Source organism: Xiphophorus hellerii, chromosome 23 (assembly GCF_003331165.1).
Source record: "Xiphophorus hellerii strain 12219 chromosome 23, Xiphophorus_hellerii-4.1, whole genome shotgun sequence".
NCBI lineage: Eukaryota > Metazoa > Chordata > Actinopteri > Cyprinodontiformes > Poeciliidae > Xiphophorus > Xiphophorus hellerii.
The window spans coordinates 14104705-14123231 of record NC_045694.1 but is presented as its reverse complement, the minus strand read 5'-3'; the positions used below and the strand labels follow the sequence as shown (position 1 = coordinate 14123231).

Here is an 18527-nt window from a genome sequence, read left to right as displayed (position 1 = left end):
ATAAAAGTTTATTTTAAGTCCAATTATTCCTAACTAGGAATCAGGGAATTGAGAAATTTGCTAAATAATTAGTTTTTATGTGAAACAATGATCAAATTGAGGTCAGTTTGTCACTTAGTTGAAGAAATTCCTCAGGCTGAGGAATCAGGCAGTTATTGACTCTGACAGACAATAACCCTGTAATCTTCCAACAACAACAAAGCATTTCCTGTTTCTTTGGCCTCCATATTGATCAACCTGACAGGTTTCAAGTAAGGCCTACTGTAGATATACACCAACAGACTCGCCCATTGTGATGTGTCCATCAGAACAAGTTTGCTGATCAAACACTGGCCTGCTTTCCAATTGGCCCCTGGGTTTAATAGGATCCAGGAGACTCTGATGGGGGATTACGGTTCCAAACTCACCACTTATCCCAGTCTCTTTCACCTCCAACCATGGCTGCAGCGGTTTAGGGGGGCGCTGCACCTGCACAGACCCAGAGGGGTGCCATCAAAAGACAACATCACATCACAAGGAAGAAATAGGTGGTTTCAGCTTGAAGGAAGGGGGGAAGACGGCCTTGTGAAAAAATCTTTAGAAAAACCCTGTAAACTCTGGAGACGGATTATTATCTCTCTCATCCTTATTTCGTTTTCATCTTTTTTCCTCTTTAACTTTCCTGCTGTGGTCTCCACACCGATTTGGATTACAAGGAATCTTTTCGGCACAATTTCTCTAACCGAGTGAAAGAATTTGGATTATCCTCTGAGGTCGACTGCGTCCTTCACCATCTCAAGGATCTACCTGCTTATCCGCTCCACCTGGAACAACTTAGATGAGCTCAACCTGCTTATAACTCACCAAGCAAAAGGCCTGCACCAACAACTGATCACTCCAGCTGCAAAGTTTGTATGACACTAAAACCACTTTCTCTCTCTCTTGTGAGCTCTGTCAGCTTTTCATCACACCTGGACAGACTCCTTATCTCACGTTTCTCCCCTGTCTTTGCACTTATCGTTGCATGGTAGTAAGCCATGGCGCTGCTGAAGATGAAGTTCAGCCAGCAGAGGCGGGTGCGTCTGGCCCAGGGCCTCTGGCTGCTTTCCTGGCTGGCAGTAATGTGTGGGGCCTTCATCTTTTGTCTGGGGGTTTATCTCAAGATCGAGCTGCTTCGTAGAGACGAGGTAGAGCGACTCTTACACTCACACGAATGATGAAGCACGCACTAGACGCCCTAGTGGTGCTAAAGTTTAAAAACAACAAATCTGTCTATTTAGAGTCAGACAAATATGTGACTGTTTGCTCAGACATTTCCTTCGGAGCGTAGCAGTTTACCGAGCCCGCTCCGCTGTCGCTTATCTGTCCTTTAAATGTAAACTTTGCTTAATCCTTCAACAACAAAACAGACAAAATACAAGTGTCAACATGCGCACTCATGCATATAAAGTCATGTTGGGTGCAGCATGCTGAGAAGCTTCTTTTAGACCTCAGCATTTCTCTTCCAGAATCATTACCATGCAGTGTGCATTGATTGCTGAGGTGGCGAGCAGGTGAAGGTTACAGCCTCTGGAAGAGTTGTGTATTTGTTCAAGCCATTCAGTCACCGCATGTGATTGGCCACTATTGGATTTTTAGAAAAGATGGAATCATTGAAATCCAGATGACTACACAGGAAAGCTGCAAGGCATGAGCGAATGACTTAGTATATCGATTGATCTCCACAAGGATAATCCAATAGATTAACCTTCAGTGTGACTGGGGTGATAAAGCATTTGAAAAATGGTATCAGGAAGGATTTGCAAAAAATATTCTCTTTAAGTGGAGAAAAACATTAATAGTTTTTTTTGTTGCATTTTGCTCCACTTTATTGTTAAAAAGACTGATAATTACAAAGGGAACCAACACAATGGGTATTAATTGTCATAAATTACAGGTGGTCAGAAGATAGCAGTGCTAGCTTTGACAGAATACCTGTAAATTTAACAAACAACAAAAAAAGCATGTTGTTTGTTAAATTGCTTCAATAGCCAGCACAGTATATAACGTGGTTTTGTTTGTGTCATAAATCATTGGTAAAAATGTAAGCGGTGTCATAGCATGTGTAATTGAGAAGTGACAAAAACTGGGGTTTATATCCAGCTTCAGCTAGTTGATCAGTAGCGCTAATGCTAAGCTAATGCTAAACTTGCTAGTAAAACATTTATACATAAAAATAAAAATAAAAGTAAGATTTTGTTCCTGATTAAGGCATAAAACGTTATGGTTTTTTTTAAAAGCTTGTCACAAACCTGCTGATGATCAAAATAATTTGAATAGCCTGAGGCTTGAAAAATATTTAAGTTTTCATTACACTTTAATAATTTGTTGGAATTTGATACACTTATTTTTATATCTCTTTGATACAAAAAAGATAAAAATGTTGGTAAACATACATGAGTTTTTCTCTAAAATATTGCCGACATTCAACACATTTTTTTAATGTTACCTTTATTTATGCAAGAAAGTCCCATTGAGATTAAAACCCTTTTTCTCAAGGTAGTCCTGGCCAAGAAGCAGCAAAGGTTTAATTAAACATTACATTAAATTAAAATGTTTACAAATTGTTTCACTAATTTAGGTTAAGTCAAAGGTGTCCAACTCTAGCGGGCTGCATGTTTTAGACATGTCCCTGCTCCAACTCAACGAATTCAAATGGCTGATTCATCTCCTCAATATATCTCCTAGCACAGCAGACGGGTGCTAAGTAGACACTCATTTAATTCGGGTATGTTAAATCAATAATATCTAAGCAATATTTAAGACACGCAGGACATCGACTCTTGAGGACTGACCTTGAGTAACCCTGGGTTAAGTGGGTAAAATCTAACAGTTTGTTTAATTAGTGCAGGGTTTATTAAAAACTCAACAAAATATCATCCAAAACTGATGATTGACTGACAATCAATCAATCAATCAATCAATCAATCAATCAATCAATCAATCAATCAATCAATGGATTATTTACCTAATGGATATGATGGTGTTTGAAGGACTGAGGAAACAATTGCATTATCACTGATGAGATTCAGATAAGTGTTTTAAATCAAAGATCAACCAATCAATTAATCAATCAATCATATTTGTGCTTTAAAAACAAATACTTGACCACAGTGCTGTACAGCAAGCAAGGTAAAACATGATAAAAATAAAAATTTAAATAAATAAAGGTAAAAACCTATTCAAAAAGAAAAATAGACATAATTAGAATATCTCACTTTGTCTCAAAGACCAAGAATCAAAGATTTTAAAAAAGATATTGATTAAACCTGTCTTTTGTGGAGGCAAACTATTCCACAGGGTCAGGGCTCTGCAAAGCTCTTTCATCTCTGGATTTACAATAAACTTCAGCTGCTGTTAGAAGCATCTGATCTGCTGACCTGAGAGTAATAGTTGGAACATAAGCATGCAATGTTTCAGAAAGAGACTTAAAAACACAATAGAGAATATTAAATTCAACCCTTTTGCACAGTCTTAGAGATCACAAATAAAGAAAAGAAGAAAAAAGTTAAACTACAATCAAAATGTATTTTTATCAACCATTTTAAAAGTTCAGTAATAACAGCAATAAAAAACTAAAATAATTCACAATGATTATGATAATATTTCCAGGCTATCCCCAGTAGGAATCTAAAATATATATTTAACTTAATTATATAATGAAAAATTAAACTTCTTAGAAAATGCTAACAATGCTAAGGCTGCTCATGAGCAAACATGCTATCTTTAGCATATTGCTATTAATAGTGAATAATTTATTTCCCTCAAAAGTTAGCTAGTATTCTCCCTTTAGCTAACATTTAATGCTAACATTAGCTAACATTGACATCCACATCATACGAGATGCTAACTTTAAGTATTTGGCTTACTTCTGCTAATATGCCAACATTAGCATGTTATGAAAAAGTAGCAGCTTTCTCTGATGGTTAAGGATAGTTTGTTATAATTCAAATTAAAAAAAAAGTTTGAAATTAATAGTGAAATCTGGTTTGGAATAGCAACATGACACATACAGTATTATAAATCCACTTAAAGTTAAGCTAAAAGTCTAGCAAATGTACAGACATGATGAAGTTTGTAGGTGTAATAAAGCACATCTATCAGATAAGAAAGTGAAAAGGGAGAGGAAATTATAAAGTGACAGCTGCATTCTTTGACTCTTCTCTCGTTTTTGAGGTGATGGAGGACACAGATATCCACGCAGTACCAAACCTCCTAATGTTGGTCGGACTGGCCTCCATTGGAGCCAACTGGGTTGCCAGTCGGGTGTGCCAGGACTCTCTGGATGCCAGCCGCTTCCCCCGCTGGAAGCTCCTCTTGCTGGGCTGGTATGCTGTGGCTGTGCTGCTGTGCTGCCTGCTCCTTTCTGTGGTCGTCCTCAGTTATGCCCTGCAGGGGAGGCTGGAAGAGTCGCTGAAGGTGAATGTCACAAAAACTGGTTATTGAGCCCGACAGATCAAGAGGGTGAAATACGGTGTGACAGTGTGACCTTAATAGGTTTCAAGGGTTAGCTGATCTGAATACAAGATGAAGATGGAATAGTTTAGGAGAACGGTGCTAACCGGGGTGAAAAAATTGATAAGAAAATGTGTGAAAAATATTTCTTTACATTTTTAAAACCGGCTACATTTAAAGATTAAAAAAACAAAGCAAAATTTTGTTTTTAGCACAAAGTACATCAGTGTTTGATCCTTGAGGCTCACTATCTGTCATGTTTTAGATGTGTTTCTACTTAAGCATCCTCTGCCTGAAGCCTGTTCATCATCCAGTCATCTAAGTTTTAGTAAAACAACTAAAACATCCAAGATAGAGAGGGTCCTGGTGACTGGTACTAGAACTGCTGCATTATACAGTTCTCTAAAACATTTTGTTATGTAACATGGTATTCTTTGTTATTAGGTGGGCCTGAGGAACGGCATCCGGTTCTACAAGGATACGGACGTCCCTGGCCGCTGCTTCCAAAAGGAGACCATTGATCGTCTGCAGATGGAGTTTCGCTGCTGTGGAAACAACAACTTCAAGGACTGGTTCGAGATTCAGTGGGTCAGCAACCGATACCTGGATTTCACTTCCCAGGAAGTCAAGGAGTGAGTAAACAGCAACAAATACACAAGTATGATATGAGATGAAGAGAAATGAGATCAAAAGCAGAGAATCTAAAGTGATGTGGGGCGTAAGAGAGAGAATTGGGCTGCATAAGTGACAGATGAGCGGACTTCACATCCAAAAAGGTCAAATATGTTAGAGAGAGAAAGAGAGGAAGCATGTTGTGTAGAGGAGATGGTTTAAAAATAGACCTGGCCTTTAGTTTTGAAAAGAGAGACAGAGAGGTTGAAGCATGAGAGGATTGGTTGGTCAAAGATTAAATAAGTGAAAGTCAATGAGTAAACAGAGGTTTTGACATGGTGCCACTTGTATTGATGTGCTCTTCACTTCTCACTAAGCTGAATCTCAGGCCCTTAACATTTTTTAAAAGGTCTTGTTCCTCCTATCTCCTTTCATTTTTAACCTTTATGCTTCTTCATCGTTTTCATCTATTATCTGCAGTCGTATACGGAGTAACGTGGATGGCCGCTACCTGTTAGACGGCGTTCCTTTCAGCTGCTGCAACCCTGCCTCCCCTCGGCCTTGCCTGCAGAACCAGCTGACAGATAGCAGGGCCCACTACAACTATGAATACCAATCAGAGGAGCTCAACCTGTACAGCCGCGGCTGCAGGCAGGCTTTAACCGACTACTACATGGGTTTGATGAACTCAACCGGACCTGGTGTGCTCTCAGTCATCTTAATTCAGGTGGGCAAAGGTGAAAAAATGCAGCTAGGAAGTAAATCAGTGAGACTTCATAGTTTATTAGCAGATTGTGCATTTATCTGACAATTTAAGTAATCAATGTTGAACAGAGATTTAAATAAAGAAAAACTGTCATGGTCCAACTACATGTTCAAAACAATGCAAACAGTTCTATTACTGAAGATACAGAGTGACTGACCTTGGCTACAACTGCATTGCAGAAAATGGTAAAGGCATGTTAGCAAATCTCATTTTCTGCAATGCAAACATGTCCAAGTAAAAGACAAGAGGTTATTTGTGAGAAAAACTTTTTAAACTGGCTATGGCTAATTGTGTGAGGGTATCAACAAGTCTAGGCTAAAATCTGGCAATCTTATCCAAGTTTGTGTCAATGTTGAACTATGTTGGGTGGACAGTGGCCAATGTCAGGTGGACAGTGGCCAATGTCAGGCGGTTATTGACCAATGTCAGGTGGACAGTGGCCAATGTCAGGCGGTTATTGACCAACGTCAGGTGGACAGTAGTCAATGTCAGGTGGACAGTAGTCAATGTCAGGTGGACAGTAGTCAATGTCAGGCGGTTATTGACCAATGTCAGGTGCACAGTAATTAATGTCAGGTGGACAGTAATGTCAGGTGGACAGTAACTAATGTCAAGTGGTTACTGACCAAGGTCAGGTGGTTTGTAACCAGTGTCAGTGTAATCTATGTGGCCAATGACCTGAGTCATTGACCTATCAACCATAGTACTCATGGCTACTCATGGTAGAAGCCTAATCTTAAACAAAACAATCCTGGGTCTCTAAATCCAGAAGAAATAAAAACAACCCCACAGTCCTTAGTGACAGGATCACAAAAACAAAACAGAATCTTATTTGCCTTTCTGTCGTCTGACTCACTGCCTCCCATGACAACTAAAGCAAAGAAAAAAACATCACAGACACACCATCTACCCTGGTCCCATCAAACATGCGTTGTCATCTCTTTGTAAAGTCCCTGTATTGATGTCACATTCTATTCTTGAGTCCTAGAGGCTGAAACAGGAAGTCAATGCTCAACCACACAGCTGCCCACAGCTGATCACACAATCCATACTTCTAAATGCAGAACCTAAGTGCTGCAGGTTTATTTCTTCTTCTTCTTCACACTGGGACAGATGGCTGCCATGTTATAGAGGCATCAAGTCCAGCACAAGTTGTTTTTCTGGCTTTGCATCACATTGCCTGCAGCTGACTGAAATACAGAAAAAGGAAGCATGATCCAAAATGTGATGAGCAACATTGCGTTTGAGTGTTGTTGTCTTTAGTACAACTGGAGACATGAAAAGCAAATTCACACCTCCTTTACAATTTCAGCAAATTTTATTGTGTTTTGTTGGGTTTTACGTGATTGAGCAGTACAGAGAAGAGTCCAACTGTAAATAATGGAGGTATGACAAATAAAAATCAGAATTTATGTTCAGCTCAATTTACTCTGATACTCCTAAATAAAATCCATTGCAATGGGCACCTATTCAGTAAATAAAGCCTGTATGTGTTTAATTTCACCTCTCTATAAATTACAAAGGCCTAAGAAGATTATCTGGAAACATTAGAGAGCAAAGAGAATAACGCAGACCAAATTACACATGAGACAGGTCACGGCTAAATGTGTCAGCATCATGCTGTGGTAATGATTTTCTGCAACAGCGATGAGGAAGCTGGTTATGTTTGATGAGAAGATACCTGGAGCTAGATACTCACAATTCTGAAAGAAAACATGATATGCACAAAAAGCTTTAAGCTTGAGGCGGAGGTTTGTCTTTGGATATAATAATGAGACTAACATGCAGAAAAAAATTACAATTGAACATATATTCATGTGTTTTCAATATAAAAAGTCTAAATTCAACAAAAACAAAACATTGGCAAGTCTGAAAAATTGTTGCTCATTGCAGTCCTTCCAGTCTGACTGAGCTTAAACTGTTTTGCAAAATGGTCAAACATTTTAGTCTCTTGATGTACAAATCTGGATAGAGATATACTCCAAAACACTTTTAGCTTTAATTTGTGAAAAGAAGAATTTCAACACTTATACATTAAGTCACAAACGATGAAAAGAAATGTACAACACATAGAAAAGATTTTCATTGGTAAAAATTAATTTTTGACGTTATCTTTTCCTTGTACTTTAGAGCAATGCTCTACTTTGTGATGGTCTGTGGATTAATGTGTGTAATTGTAATATGATAATGTAAATAAAGTCAAGGATTATGCAAGCCATCTGACTATATTCTTCTTTCTCTTCAGCTGTCTGTGCTCCTGAGCATGCGTTACCTGCAGACAGCCGTGGATGGAGCAATGGCTCTGGAGTCTCCAGAGGGTGAAAGTGAGGGTTACATCCTGGAGAAGGACGTGAAGGCAACCTACGCTGAAGTCAAAGCCATGGCTCTTGACCTCCTAAAGTTTGCCCAAGTCGATCCGGCTTCCGAAGCCGCAGGGGCTGAAGAGGGGGAGAAAGCAGCTGAAGCCACGGCGAAGGCCGCCACGCCACCTCCGGCCAGCTAGAACAAGGAAAACAAAACAGATGTAAAAATGATGGGAGGCAGAGTGGGTGTCTGTGTTTTATTTATTAATTTTCATTTTTGGTTGTGTGACTTGGATGGTAGCAGGAAGGACACCTGTTGGGTTTTGAGACCAGTAGGCTTGATTTGTGCTCCATCTATGAAGCAGCCACAGCTCCCTTGAACATGAACAGGGCAACACAAAGGAAAAATCAATCTTCTCTGTGCAGGACACCATGAATCCGCTCACTGAGGTTGTGTAGTACTTTTTGTTTCTTTTCTTTTTTCTAGAAGACATTCAAAATTTACTCAGGTGTAGCATAAACACAGAAAAACATATCTGACATGTTTTGAGTCAAATTTGGGAAAGTTAAACTCAGGAAGCTAAGTTTTATCCCATATGCACTGTATTATTCATCTCTCTGCTGTAGAGTTTGTACTGAACTGCAATGAAATGTTTAGGTACTTGTTAAACTGGCACATGAATATTAAATTAAAGGTAGACATTTTTAACTGCTTTGTAGTGTCTGCTTCCTTTTGTGCATGTAAAACTATGGAGGTATTATGGGTTGTCTCAGTTCAGCAAGCAGAGGCGGATTAAGAGTGTGTGATTATGCTGTATGTGTGAGTGTGATGGCCTATATGAAGCTGTCATCGCATCTATTCTGGCAGCCCTGAAACAATCTGATAATCCCAGCGCGCTTAATCCCAGAACTGCTGCATAAGCGGTAACCAACAAGCCCCTCCAGCAGCACGTAAGAACGCTCACCTTCACACAGAGGCAGCTGGAGCAAACCGATGAAATGTGCTGGCATGAAACAAGAAATGGGGTTTTTAATCTGCAAAGAACGTATCACAGTGATTTGTCCTATAGGTACAGGTTTACCCAATGTGTGCACAATCTTCTGAAATAAAATTTCTATCACAGAATAAGTTCAATGAATGTTTTCTTTTGATTCCTAACAAGCACATGAATGTTGCTGCCTGTACCTGCGAAAGGCAAGGTTCTTTAACGAGGAAACACAAATGGAAATGGAGGCTAATTAAAGTCAGGGTAAATAATTGATTTTAATATCAAATACTACAACATAATACTTACTTCCTAATAAACGAGTGTACAAGTTATTTACAGGGCTAGTCCAATCATAACTACAAATATTAGCAAATATGTGAAATATAATGAAATAATTATTTTTATGACAATAATTATTTATTTGGCAATGATTAAATATGTTAAGTATTAAGGTTCAAATGGTTTCAAGAGTTATATTTAGCTTGAAACAAGAAGACTAGAATAATCATTCTTATAATAAATATATTAATGCAATGAAATTTAGTTTATAATTCCTGTTAAAGTTTTTCCATCAATCACTTCTTCTAAGCAAGCATGTGGCAACAGTGGAAAGGAATGACTTTCTTTTAACAGAAAAAAAAGAAGTTCAGGCTCAGTATGTGCAGGTATATAACAAACAAATGTTGACATGTGACAAGGAGATAAATTAATTAATCTTATTTTGATATGAGACACTCTTCCAATTAACAACGGATCAAGAATAACACAGAAGGCATTCTGTCATTATTTTATTCAAGGGTCAAAGAAAAGGAATGGCCATTGAGATTCTCGATGCGAGAATGAAGGAAAAATACTATACACTGCTTTATTTATCCACCAGTCCTCCCCGCTTGGGGAATTTCCCCGCAGCTTCATACAAAGAACAAAAAAGGTGCAGTATATTTCACATCTCCGGCGCAGCAGCTGTGTGACCTTGGATGGTTCAAAATGAGTTCAGGAAGAGAAAAACAACCTCTCAGAAATATCTTTTCATATGTGTTTAAAGTAATAAGCCATGATCATAACATGTGACAGAACAGATGTGCTTTACATGCGTGAGAAAACCAGAGTACACCAGTGAATCAATTGCTCTGTTAGTATCTTTCTCTAGGAGAGAAACATTGATAAACACAGACAAGTGCTGAGCTAATAGTGCAATATTTTTAACAAACTGATGAAATTTTCTTTCAAAGTAGTCAAACAGCTTAACTTCAAAAGTTGATCAGAAATTGTTTTGCAAGACAAGATTATTTGTTTACACTGTCAAATGTCAACTCAAAATCAAGAGCATGAAGAAGCAAAAAGTGTTTCTTATCATCAAAGTCTACATTTACGTTAGCACTTGGAATGTCTTCATGCATGTTAAAATCCCCCAATATGACATTATTAGTACAGTAGTCTACAAATCAATAACAAAAATAAAATCTGAAAATGGGTTTGAAAATTCAGATTAAAGGCCTGGTTGGTGATACAAATCTACAAACAGAAAGTTTAGTAATTTACAATTTGAATAATTAAATCTAAGAAATTAGTGAAGTGCATCTTTTATTTTCAGAGGAAAGAGCCCATCTGACTCAACAAACTCACTAACAAAGCTGACACTATCATAAGAAATACTTTGGAAAGGTTTGAGTCAGTCCATTTCCTCTCCTTTGTGACATCCTGTAGAGATAGGGAGTTATTTCTCCAGCAGACTCTAACAGCTGTGCTGTGAAACAAAAGTTGCATAACCAAGAGATATGAAGGATCTTATAGTGAATCTTATAAGCACTAATTCCACTGCCCTAAGCAGTTTATTACAGAAATATTTAAAGCTGAAACCAGATATTTAAATATATTGCATGAAAAGACACATAGCTTTGTTTTTGTTTCCTAAAAATCTAACATTTGATCAGACTAAAACTCTTTTTGGGTAATTTAGAATTAATAAAATAACTTCTGATGAAGATTTTTTTAGTATTTGAAAGTAACTTCTTTGATCAGTATTTGACAAAATTGAGTTTTGTCAAATACCATCTAATACTAGTCAAAAACTATCTATCTATCTATCTATCTATCTATCTATCTATCTATCTATCTATCTATCTATCTATCTATCTATCTATCTATCTATCTATCTATCTATCTATCTATCTATCTATCTATCTATCTATCTATCTATCTATCTATCTATCTATCTATCTATCTATCTATCTATCTATCTATCTATCTATCTATCTATCTATCCATTCGTCTTCATAAAAAAAGAGAGAAGAAAACAGAAGCATGGAGGAGGAACCTTCCCCTGAGTGGTTTTGTTACGGAAATAATGATGCAAGTCATTTATCTGGAACAAGAAAGAATGTAATTCCATTCCCAACCAGCAGAGGTCAGGGTTACACAGTACTTGATTTACATCCACACGTATTATTGCGGTAAAAAAGAAAAATAAAACCTCATCTGAACTTTGAGGCGACGAATAAATGTTGTCACGTTGTTTTCAGCAACACTAAATCAATAAACAATAGGAGTACTAAACAGCATTATTTCAAAGGTGGAAGTATCCCTATAAAGCAGTTTACAATGATTTTCAGAGAATTAATCGACATTTTTTGCCACATTTTTGTCATGTACTTCAAAATCCTGAGATATCTGCTTGAGTGAGATGACGTGTGTGTCGTGTGCTGGAAAAAAAAAACGCAACATGTGTGTTTTGAGAAATTCCGGTGCGGTTTTGAAACCAACTGACAGAGTCATAGAGGAAGAAAGAGGCGAGGTGGAGGGAGGGCAGGGCCGCAGATATGTACAAGCTGCTGCTCGCAGCTCAGCATGGATCCCCGCTCTTTGATTCATCACAAACAGAAAAGTTGATGATATTTTGTAATTACTTCTCCATTTGAGTCCTCGTTAACACAACAATGGAGTCCGGAATTAAGGAGATGATAGAGGAATTCATGGGGAGTACGCTGGCGCAGTGGGTATGTCATTTATCATTTGTCACCTTGAGTTAGAGAAAATTTCGACAAGTAGAGGAATACAAGACGATAATGTAGAAAACTGTTGACGCCAACAGTTTTCTACGGTTTGTGATCAATCCTAATAATGCTAAATCTTACATTTAAAACATTTCAGAATCTTCTTGATGAGTTTATCTTACTTACAAATACATATAAAAACTCTAACTCAAATAAATGATGAAGTCTCGTTGTTAGATTCTTGATAATGTACGCAGAGAAACAAACACTACTTCTCCTTTTGGCTGTTTCCTTTGCCATTTAATGACCAGCGTTTTTTTTCCCTTTCAGTCTGAACACTTCCGTGTCCTGCTGAGCTGTTTTGAAAATGACACCATTCACTTTGCTTTACAAAAATGTGTCACTTTCCTATCACAAACTAGGCTTTCTCACGTAAAAATCTGTTACTGTACAGTTGCTATACTGTAATACCTGTAATAAATCCAGTGCTACCAATTTCCTTTAGTAAACAGAGCTCACCTGTTTGATATTTTAGTATCAAATCCAGTATAAATCTTAGTATAAATCAAGCTGTTCTGCGAAGGCCTCAGTGGTTTGTTGGGGAACATGAGCGAACACAGTGGAAAGGTCACAGGTGAAGTTGTGGAGAGAGGCCACATATGGAGCTCATTAATCGGATGAACTGTGGTGAAGGTTTTCTTCAGCAGAAAGAGGGAAAATTGGGATTAAAATTCAGATCCTGGAAGTAAACTTGTTGGAGGCAGCAAAAGATGAGATTAGGTGGAGGTTCCTCTTTCAGCAGGACAACAACCATAAACATATAGATCAAACTACAATTAAATGGTGTAGAATAATAATAATATTGCTTTAACACATCTGAATCAAATGGCTTAGCTACTTCCTCCTGATGGTAACTCATTCATTTGATTCAAGTTTGCTGAATTAAGGAAAGATTTGAAGCTTTATTGCCACTTCAGACATCACTGGTTAAGATCAAATCATTTTCACATGTAAGAAAGGTCCAGTCAAAGTCTGGACCAAAATTAAATGCTAACTTTATTGATTTCCTTTATATGAGGGATCTGTGGAAAGTGCATATTTCCACAGATCCACTTGAGAATTTGTGGAAAGAGCTCTTTTCCACAGAAAAGTCCTGGTTGGCTGCTTTTTTGTGGAAAAGAGCTCTTTTCCACAGAAACGAGCTCTTTTCCACAGTGCAGTGTTTATTGTGAGCTCTTTCCACAGTGAAAATAACAACATTCGTCCAACCTGATAGACTGAGTATTGAAGACATTTACATCTCTAGACGTTCCAAAACATTGCCTGTAACTTTCCGATGTAAACAACAAACATTTAACTTTGTGCATTTAATGTGACAAAACTATTGGAAGACTTTGAATATTGATTATTTTGTCTCTGAAATAACATGAGGATTTGGATTTATTTAACAGGAAATCAGTTTCTATGAACTTTAACCTTCTGGTCTGTGTGCGTGTTTATGGTGACCTGTTATACTTTTGGCTTCACCTCTTGTTTGTTGCACCTTACCAATGAAAAACTCATAAATTCCAGCTTTAGGTTTGTTATTTTCTCAGTGTCCTTCAGAGGGTCACATAATCTCTGACTTCATCCTAATTTTCATATGTTGTTGGGCATCCAAACAGCTGGAGGCTCTTAAGCTGCTCTGCTTCCTCTTACCAGACGAAGTTTGTGACCAATGGTGCATTATTAGGGGTGCTGATGGAACAAAACCTTCAAAAATATTGCAGTTTGTATTGGCAAAGCTCAACTAAGCAGAAAGAGACCTTGGCTGCTGTCCTGCTTGGCTGCTTGTCACTGTGAAGTGCTTCCCAGTGTGAAAGCATGAATCCCACCTGTTCAGCCAGGTGCACCGACTCAAGTGGCTTCCTGTGTGAAAATGTTTGGACCAGGACATATCCTTCCTCCGTCCACACTGTTTTTGCAGTTTTATTTTTGTCCACCTCTCAGTTCACACTTAAGGCTAAACCAGATTTCAAAAATAATTCCACAAATTCTCCCTCCTGCAGGTTGAGCTGTTTGAGAATATGGTGGAGAACGAGACCAGCATCCAGCTCTACAGCCAGTATATGGAAGTAAACTCCTGTTTCCCAGAATGCTCTGGAGCGCTACAAGAGGCTGACCAATGGGATTTTTCTCAATGAAGTCATGAGGATCATGTAAGACTATCATTTTAAGATTTTGTCTCTTTGTTGCATTGCTGCCATTCCACACAGACTCCAGTGAAAGTGAGAAATAAATAAATACATTTTATTAATTTCCTTTACAAGAGGGTAAAATGGCAGATTTGGATGAGACAAATGAAATAAGAAATATAAACTGGGTAAATCAAAAGCATGACCATGAAAAAACTCTGATTGAAGAGAGCAAATATATTCTTAATTACACAATAGTTTAGTACATTAAATAGCATAAGAAATATGATCTGATGTATAAGGATATAATAAATTATTTTGATATATCATACATGATAATGTAGACAGAAAAATCTAAATCTCATTAAAAGTAATCATGCATAAGCTTCTGTTTTGTTGAGAGACTTTACAATTTTTTACCATTAAAAATGTTTATTATTCCCATTAAAGCCTAAAACAGACCTCATGTGTTAAGAACTGCAATATAAAGGATTAGTTCTGGCTGTTTGGGCTGTAAGCAGGTGTTGATTTCACTCTTCAAGGAGGTTCTTACATTTTACAGATAGAAAAATAAAAAAAATAACAATTTCCATTTTGGAAAGATCCGGGAAGAAAACACATGCTCCAAGTTACATTTAGAAAATCATCAGTCATAGAGTTTTTCTTCCCATCTCTGGAGGCAGAACAAGATGAAAAGATGCAAAAAAGCTTCAAACAAACTGATGCTCTGTGTGATATTTATATCCTTTATAATGAAGGTATTTAAAGATGTATTTTTTCTGCTCAAACATTCAGATAATTATAGACTTGACTGTACAACAGTCTTTGCTTTCAGAGGGGAGCGATAATTAGAAAGTTTAACCTTGCTCTGGCGTCCTGAGACAGAAAGATCTGCGAGCTGCATAGAGATTTAACTTTCCTTTTTAAACCTGTTTTTGAAAAAAACTCTGTAAATTCACGCGTGGGTGTTTTGAAAAGAGTCATTTTGTTTCAAAGTTTTCCCTGCAACTGAACCTAACATAGGACAAAAAATTAAAACAAGAAAGTAGGCTGCAATGTTAATATTTTTACCCTAAACTTTTTCACATTTTGTAACATTGCAAACACAAACCTCAATATATGTTATACAGATTCTACTGGACCAACACAAAGTAGTGCACAATTGTGAAATTTAAGACAAATTATTATTATTATTTATTTTTTACAAATATGAAAAGTGAGTCAATATATATGGGCCTCTTTGAGGGTATATCTACAGCTAGATATTAACATTTTGGCTCGTTGGTGTTTACAAAATGTCTAGCGCTTATAGGAGAGTGTCTGTAAACATCAACTTTCAATTCATGTCCCAGAATTTCAGTTGGATTTAGGTAATAACTTTGACTAGGTCATTTTAAATCATCCCATTGTGGTTCTGGGTGTGTATTTAGGGGGTTTTCTAAACCAAGAATGCCCTGTACTTAGTTAGATTAACCAGTAATGAAAACAAGTTATGAAGCAAAGATGAAAGTGATACATTGTGCCTTGATTCTTAAAAATGTTGGACAGGTATATTAAATACAATATATACTGAGAGTGACAACAACAAACAGGTAGCAAAGGTCTTCTAAATAGATCTGTGGTGGATAGATATGTCTCTGAATTGAAGGCAGTACATCAGATGACATGGAGTACTTGTTTGCACCTAGGGAACCATAAAACTCCTTATGCATAAATACTTTCCAAATAGCCGATTCTCATGAGTGTATTTCTAATTAGCAAATGTTAACACGCTAAAACGCTAAACTGAAGCAGCGAACACAGCAGACATTGTATCCTGTTTTCACTGAGCCACAGCACAGCCTCAGAGAGTTATAAGCATGGCAGCAGAATCCTAGTGCTCTCTCCTTGAATAAAATGTGATGTAACATTCATCACCCACCCTTTCATAACCTCACATTGTTCTGCTGCTTCTGAGAAAGAATGGCTGGCTTGAATGTACGACCCACAAATTTCAAGTAAATCACAAAACGGGGTTCTGCATACTTGCCGTCTTGTTAGTCATTCGCCTCTGAATTTCTTATCCTCTTGTTCAAATTTCTGCTGGAGAAAAGCTTTAGTCTGCTAGTCTGCTATCAGGGAAGACACGATTTTAGTGGAGCAGGTCTGACCTGAACAATGTTATTTTAGCAGATAATTACATGTGGATCCACTGCTTCTCGAGCTCATTAAGATTTTATTTACTCTGCTTAAATGAACAGTTGCATAAGAGTTTCTCATCTGGAGAGACATGTTGCTGGGCTGTTTGATCAAGCAGCAGCATACACAACACAGTGATTTATTTATTTTTCTGTTCACCCAGAGACCCAAACCCCAAGGTGGAGCGACTCTACAACAGCGAGAAAGATGACCACATGCTAAGAGTCCAGAACTTCTCCATTTTAAATCGGCACCTCAGGGCCTTCTACCAGGTAGGGGATGCTTCCAGTGGGGTGGGTGTAGAATCTGAGCTACGAGATTAAATCATCAGAGGGAACTCAAAATTGTTTTCCAATGGGAATATCCATATTCTTATGAGTTTCCACTGGAGGAAAACTGCTGAATGCACAGTGATCTTCTAGTATGTTTGAAGTTTAGTATTATTATTAGTACCAGGTCAAGGCTGGAAGTTTCGAACATTAAAACCTTAGAGAGTCTGTAAATCTAAATCATAAATCATAACTACTGCGACAATCGAGGGCGATGTCCTTTTAGTTTTAATTTGTGCCTTAAATGTTTAAGAAATGTATATCTTTGCTTTTTTGTGTTTTTTTTAAACCAAACTGCAACTTTTTCTATTAATGCGATGATGTAATCTTCCTCTTTCAACTTAGCTTTAGCAAGAAAGCTATTAGAAAGAAATATTGCTGCAAACATGCAACACTTTGACTGCAAAAAAAAGCAAACCTATCAATCTAAATTTTAAGTCCCCTTTCACCTTCATTAGAATCCTTTATTTCCATAAACACTAGTGCAATCATTTTGTTGTCTGGATGGATTGAAATGCCTCAGAGCTCACTGTAAGCTAAAAAAGTCTGAAAATTCATGCTGAAACATAACTCCAGGCTACACCAAATAGCAAGGGAGAAGAGGCTGAAAAGCAGAGAAGTTGTTGACTTGCTTTAAGGTGGTAAAACAGGACAAGATGAAGCTCAAGTGTCAGTCGTAGCACATTAATAGTTTGCCTTAGGATACTGTATAGAGTTTGAAGTGTGTGCGGGGGTGTGACAGAGCATTTGCACAAACGAGAAGATGAAACACAGAATTTCCATCCTCAGTAGACGCGTCCTTGCATATTATCAGGCCAATGGGGTGAGGAAAAAATGGAGGAGTTTCAAGCAGAGTTTTTTTTTTTAGCCACATCTGTGGTTAAAGGCTATAGCATGAAAGTCTCTTCGATAGCTCCCAGTATCATGCATTTCACAATGTGCATGGTTGGCGCCTGTGGCATTTCAGGAACTGACACAATTATTTCCTCTGAGGATAATTCAAAAGCCTCTGTTCTCAGCCCAGAGAGCATTCCCGAGCACCAGTCAGGTGGACTGAACATGCGCTAGTTATCTTGTCACACACCATACGAACAGAGTCTACAAGGTTTCACTTCCTAATTTCTAGTGAGCCGCTAATGTCCCTTGAAAGCCCAGGGCTTCAGAAATCGCAGGCAGTAAATGGGAAGCTCTTATTAGGCACACTAGAGTTACATCAGATGCTCTCACACTTGGCTCCACTGTCACTGAGGACGTTGGTTTCCGCATTGGTCACAGTTTTACTTCTCACTCACGCTGTTGCTACTTAGAGGCTCAGACAAGCATGCGACTCAAAAGAGTATGAACTTAAGCCAGAGCAAGAGTGTGAAGTGAGGCTGCTCTGCTCTCAGCTTCCCTAATACATTGGTTCAGCTAATTGTAGATTATTATGTGTGAAAGCAGCGCTTTTTCACTGGATGCACCTATTTGTACTGTAAAAGTACCATTTAAAATCACTGTGAAGAAGCTATGATTCATTGCATTGAGCCTTTTTGTGTTTTGGTCTGATTCATTTACTCTCTGTTGTTTTGATTTGCTCTGTTTAAATGACTTGTATGCATTTCAACCTCCAGCTAACAGGATTTCAAGTGTTTATTCGCTTGACTAATAATTTATAGAGTCCTTAAAGGGATCTGTGGCAGCTAAATTATGACATTTCTTAAGGGAATAGAG

The 18527-nt window shown here is 37.8% G+C and overlaps 2 protein-coding genes across 3 annotated transcripts in view; both read left to right on the top strand.

The window, feature by feature from the left end:
• The first annotated feature begins 414 nt into the window (after positions 1-414).
• rom1b (retinal outer segment membrane protein 1b) lies at positions 415-8867 on the top strand. 2 transcript variants are annotated; one of them, XM_032554325.1, is made up of 6 exons: positions 415-887; positions 1011-1166; positions 4195-4437; positions 4918-5105; positions 5566-5812; positions 8097-8867. In XM_032554325.1, the coding sequence occupies exons 2-6, from the start codon at positions 1017-1019 to the stop codon at positions 8352-8354; spliced, it is 1086 nt and encodes a 361-aa protein (XP_032410216.1). In that variant the 5' UTR covers positions 415-887; positions 1011-1016; the 3' UTR covers positions 8355-8867. The 2 variants fall into 2 exon arrangements, with proteins under 2 accessions (XP_032410216.1, XP_032410215.1); XM_032554324.1 differs by having other exon boundaries at positions 415-891.
• Positions 8868-11927: 3060 nt separating this feature from the next.
• The window catches only part of ccdc88b (coiled-coil domain containing 88B), a 58059-nt gene continuing 51459 nt past the window's right edge, over positions 11928-18527 (top strand). Inside the window, 4 exon segments of the mRNA XM_032555440.1 lie at positions 11928-12139; positions 14185-14259; positions 14261-14334; positions 16652-16760. Coding sequence (XP_032411331.1) covers positions 12080-12139; positions 14185-14259; positions 14261-14334; positions 16652-16760 — 318 coding nt within the window. The 5' untranslated portion in view covers positions 11928-12079.

Bases quoted from the DNA above. Each gene is read 5' to 3' on its own strand.
- rom1b (XM_032554325.1), top strand. From the start codon at position 1,017: ATGGCGCTGCTGAAGATGAAGTTCAGCCAGCAGAGGCGGGTGCGTCTG. The intron at 1,167-4,194 runs GTAGAGCGACTC...CTCGTTTTTGAG, and splicing joins AGCTGCTTCGTAGAGACGAG to GTGATGGAGGACACAGATAT. The intron at 5,106-5,565 runs GTGAGTAAACAG...TATTATCTGCAG, and splicing joins ACTTCCCAGGAAGTCAAGGA to TCGTATACGGAGTAACGTGG.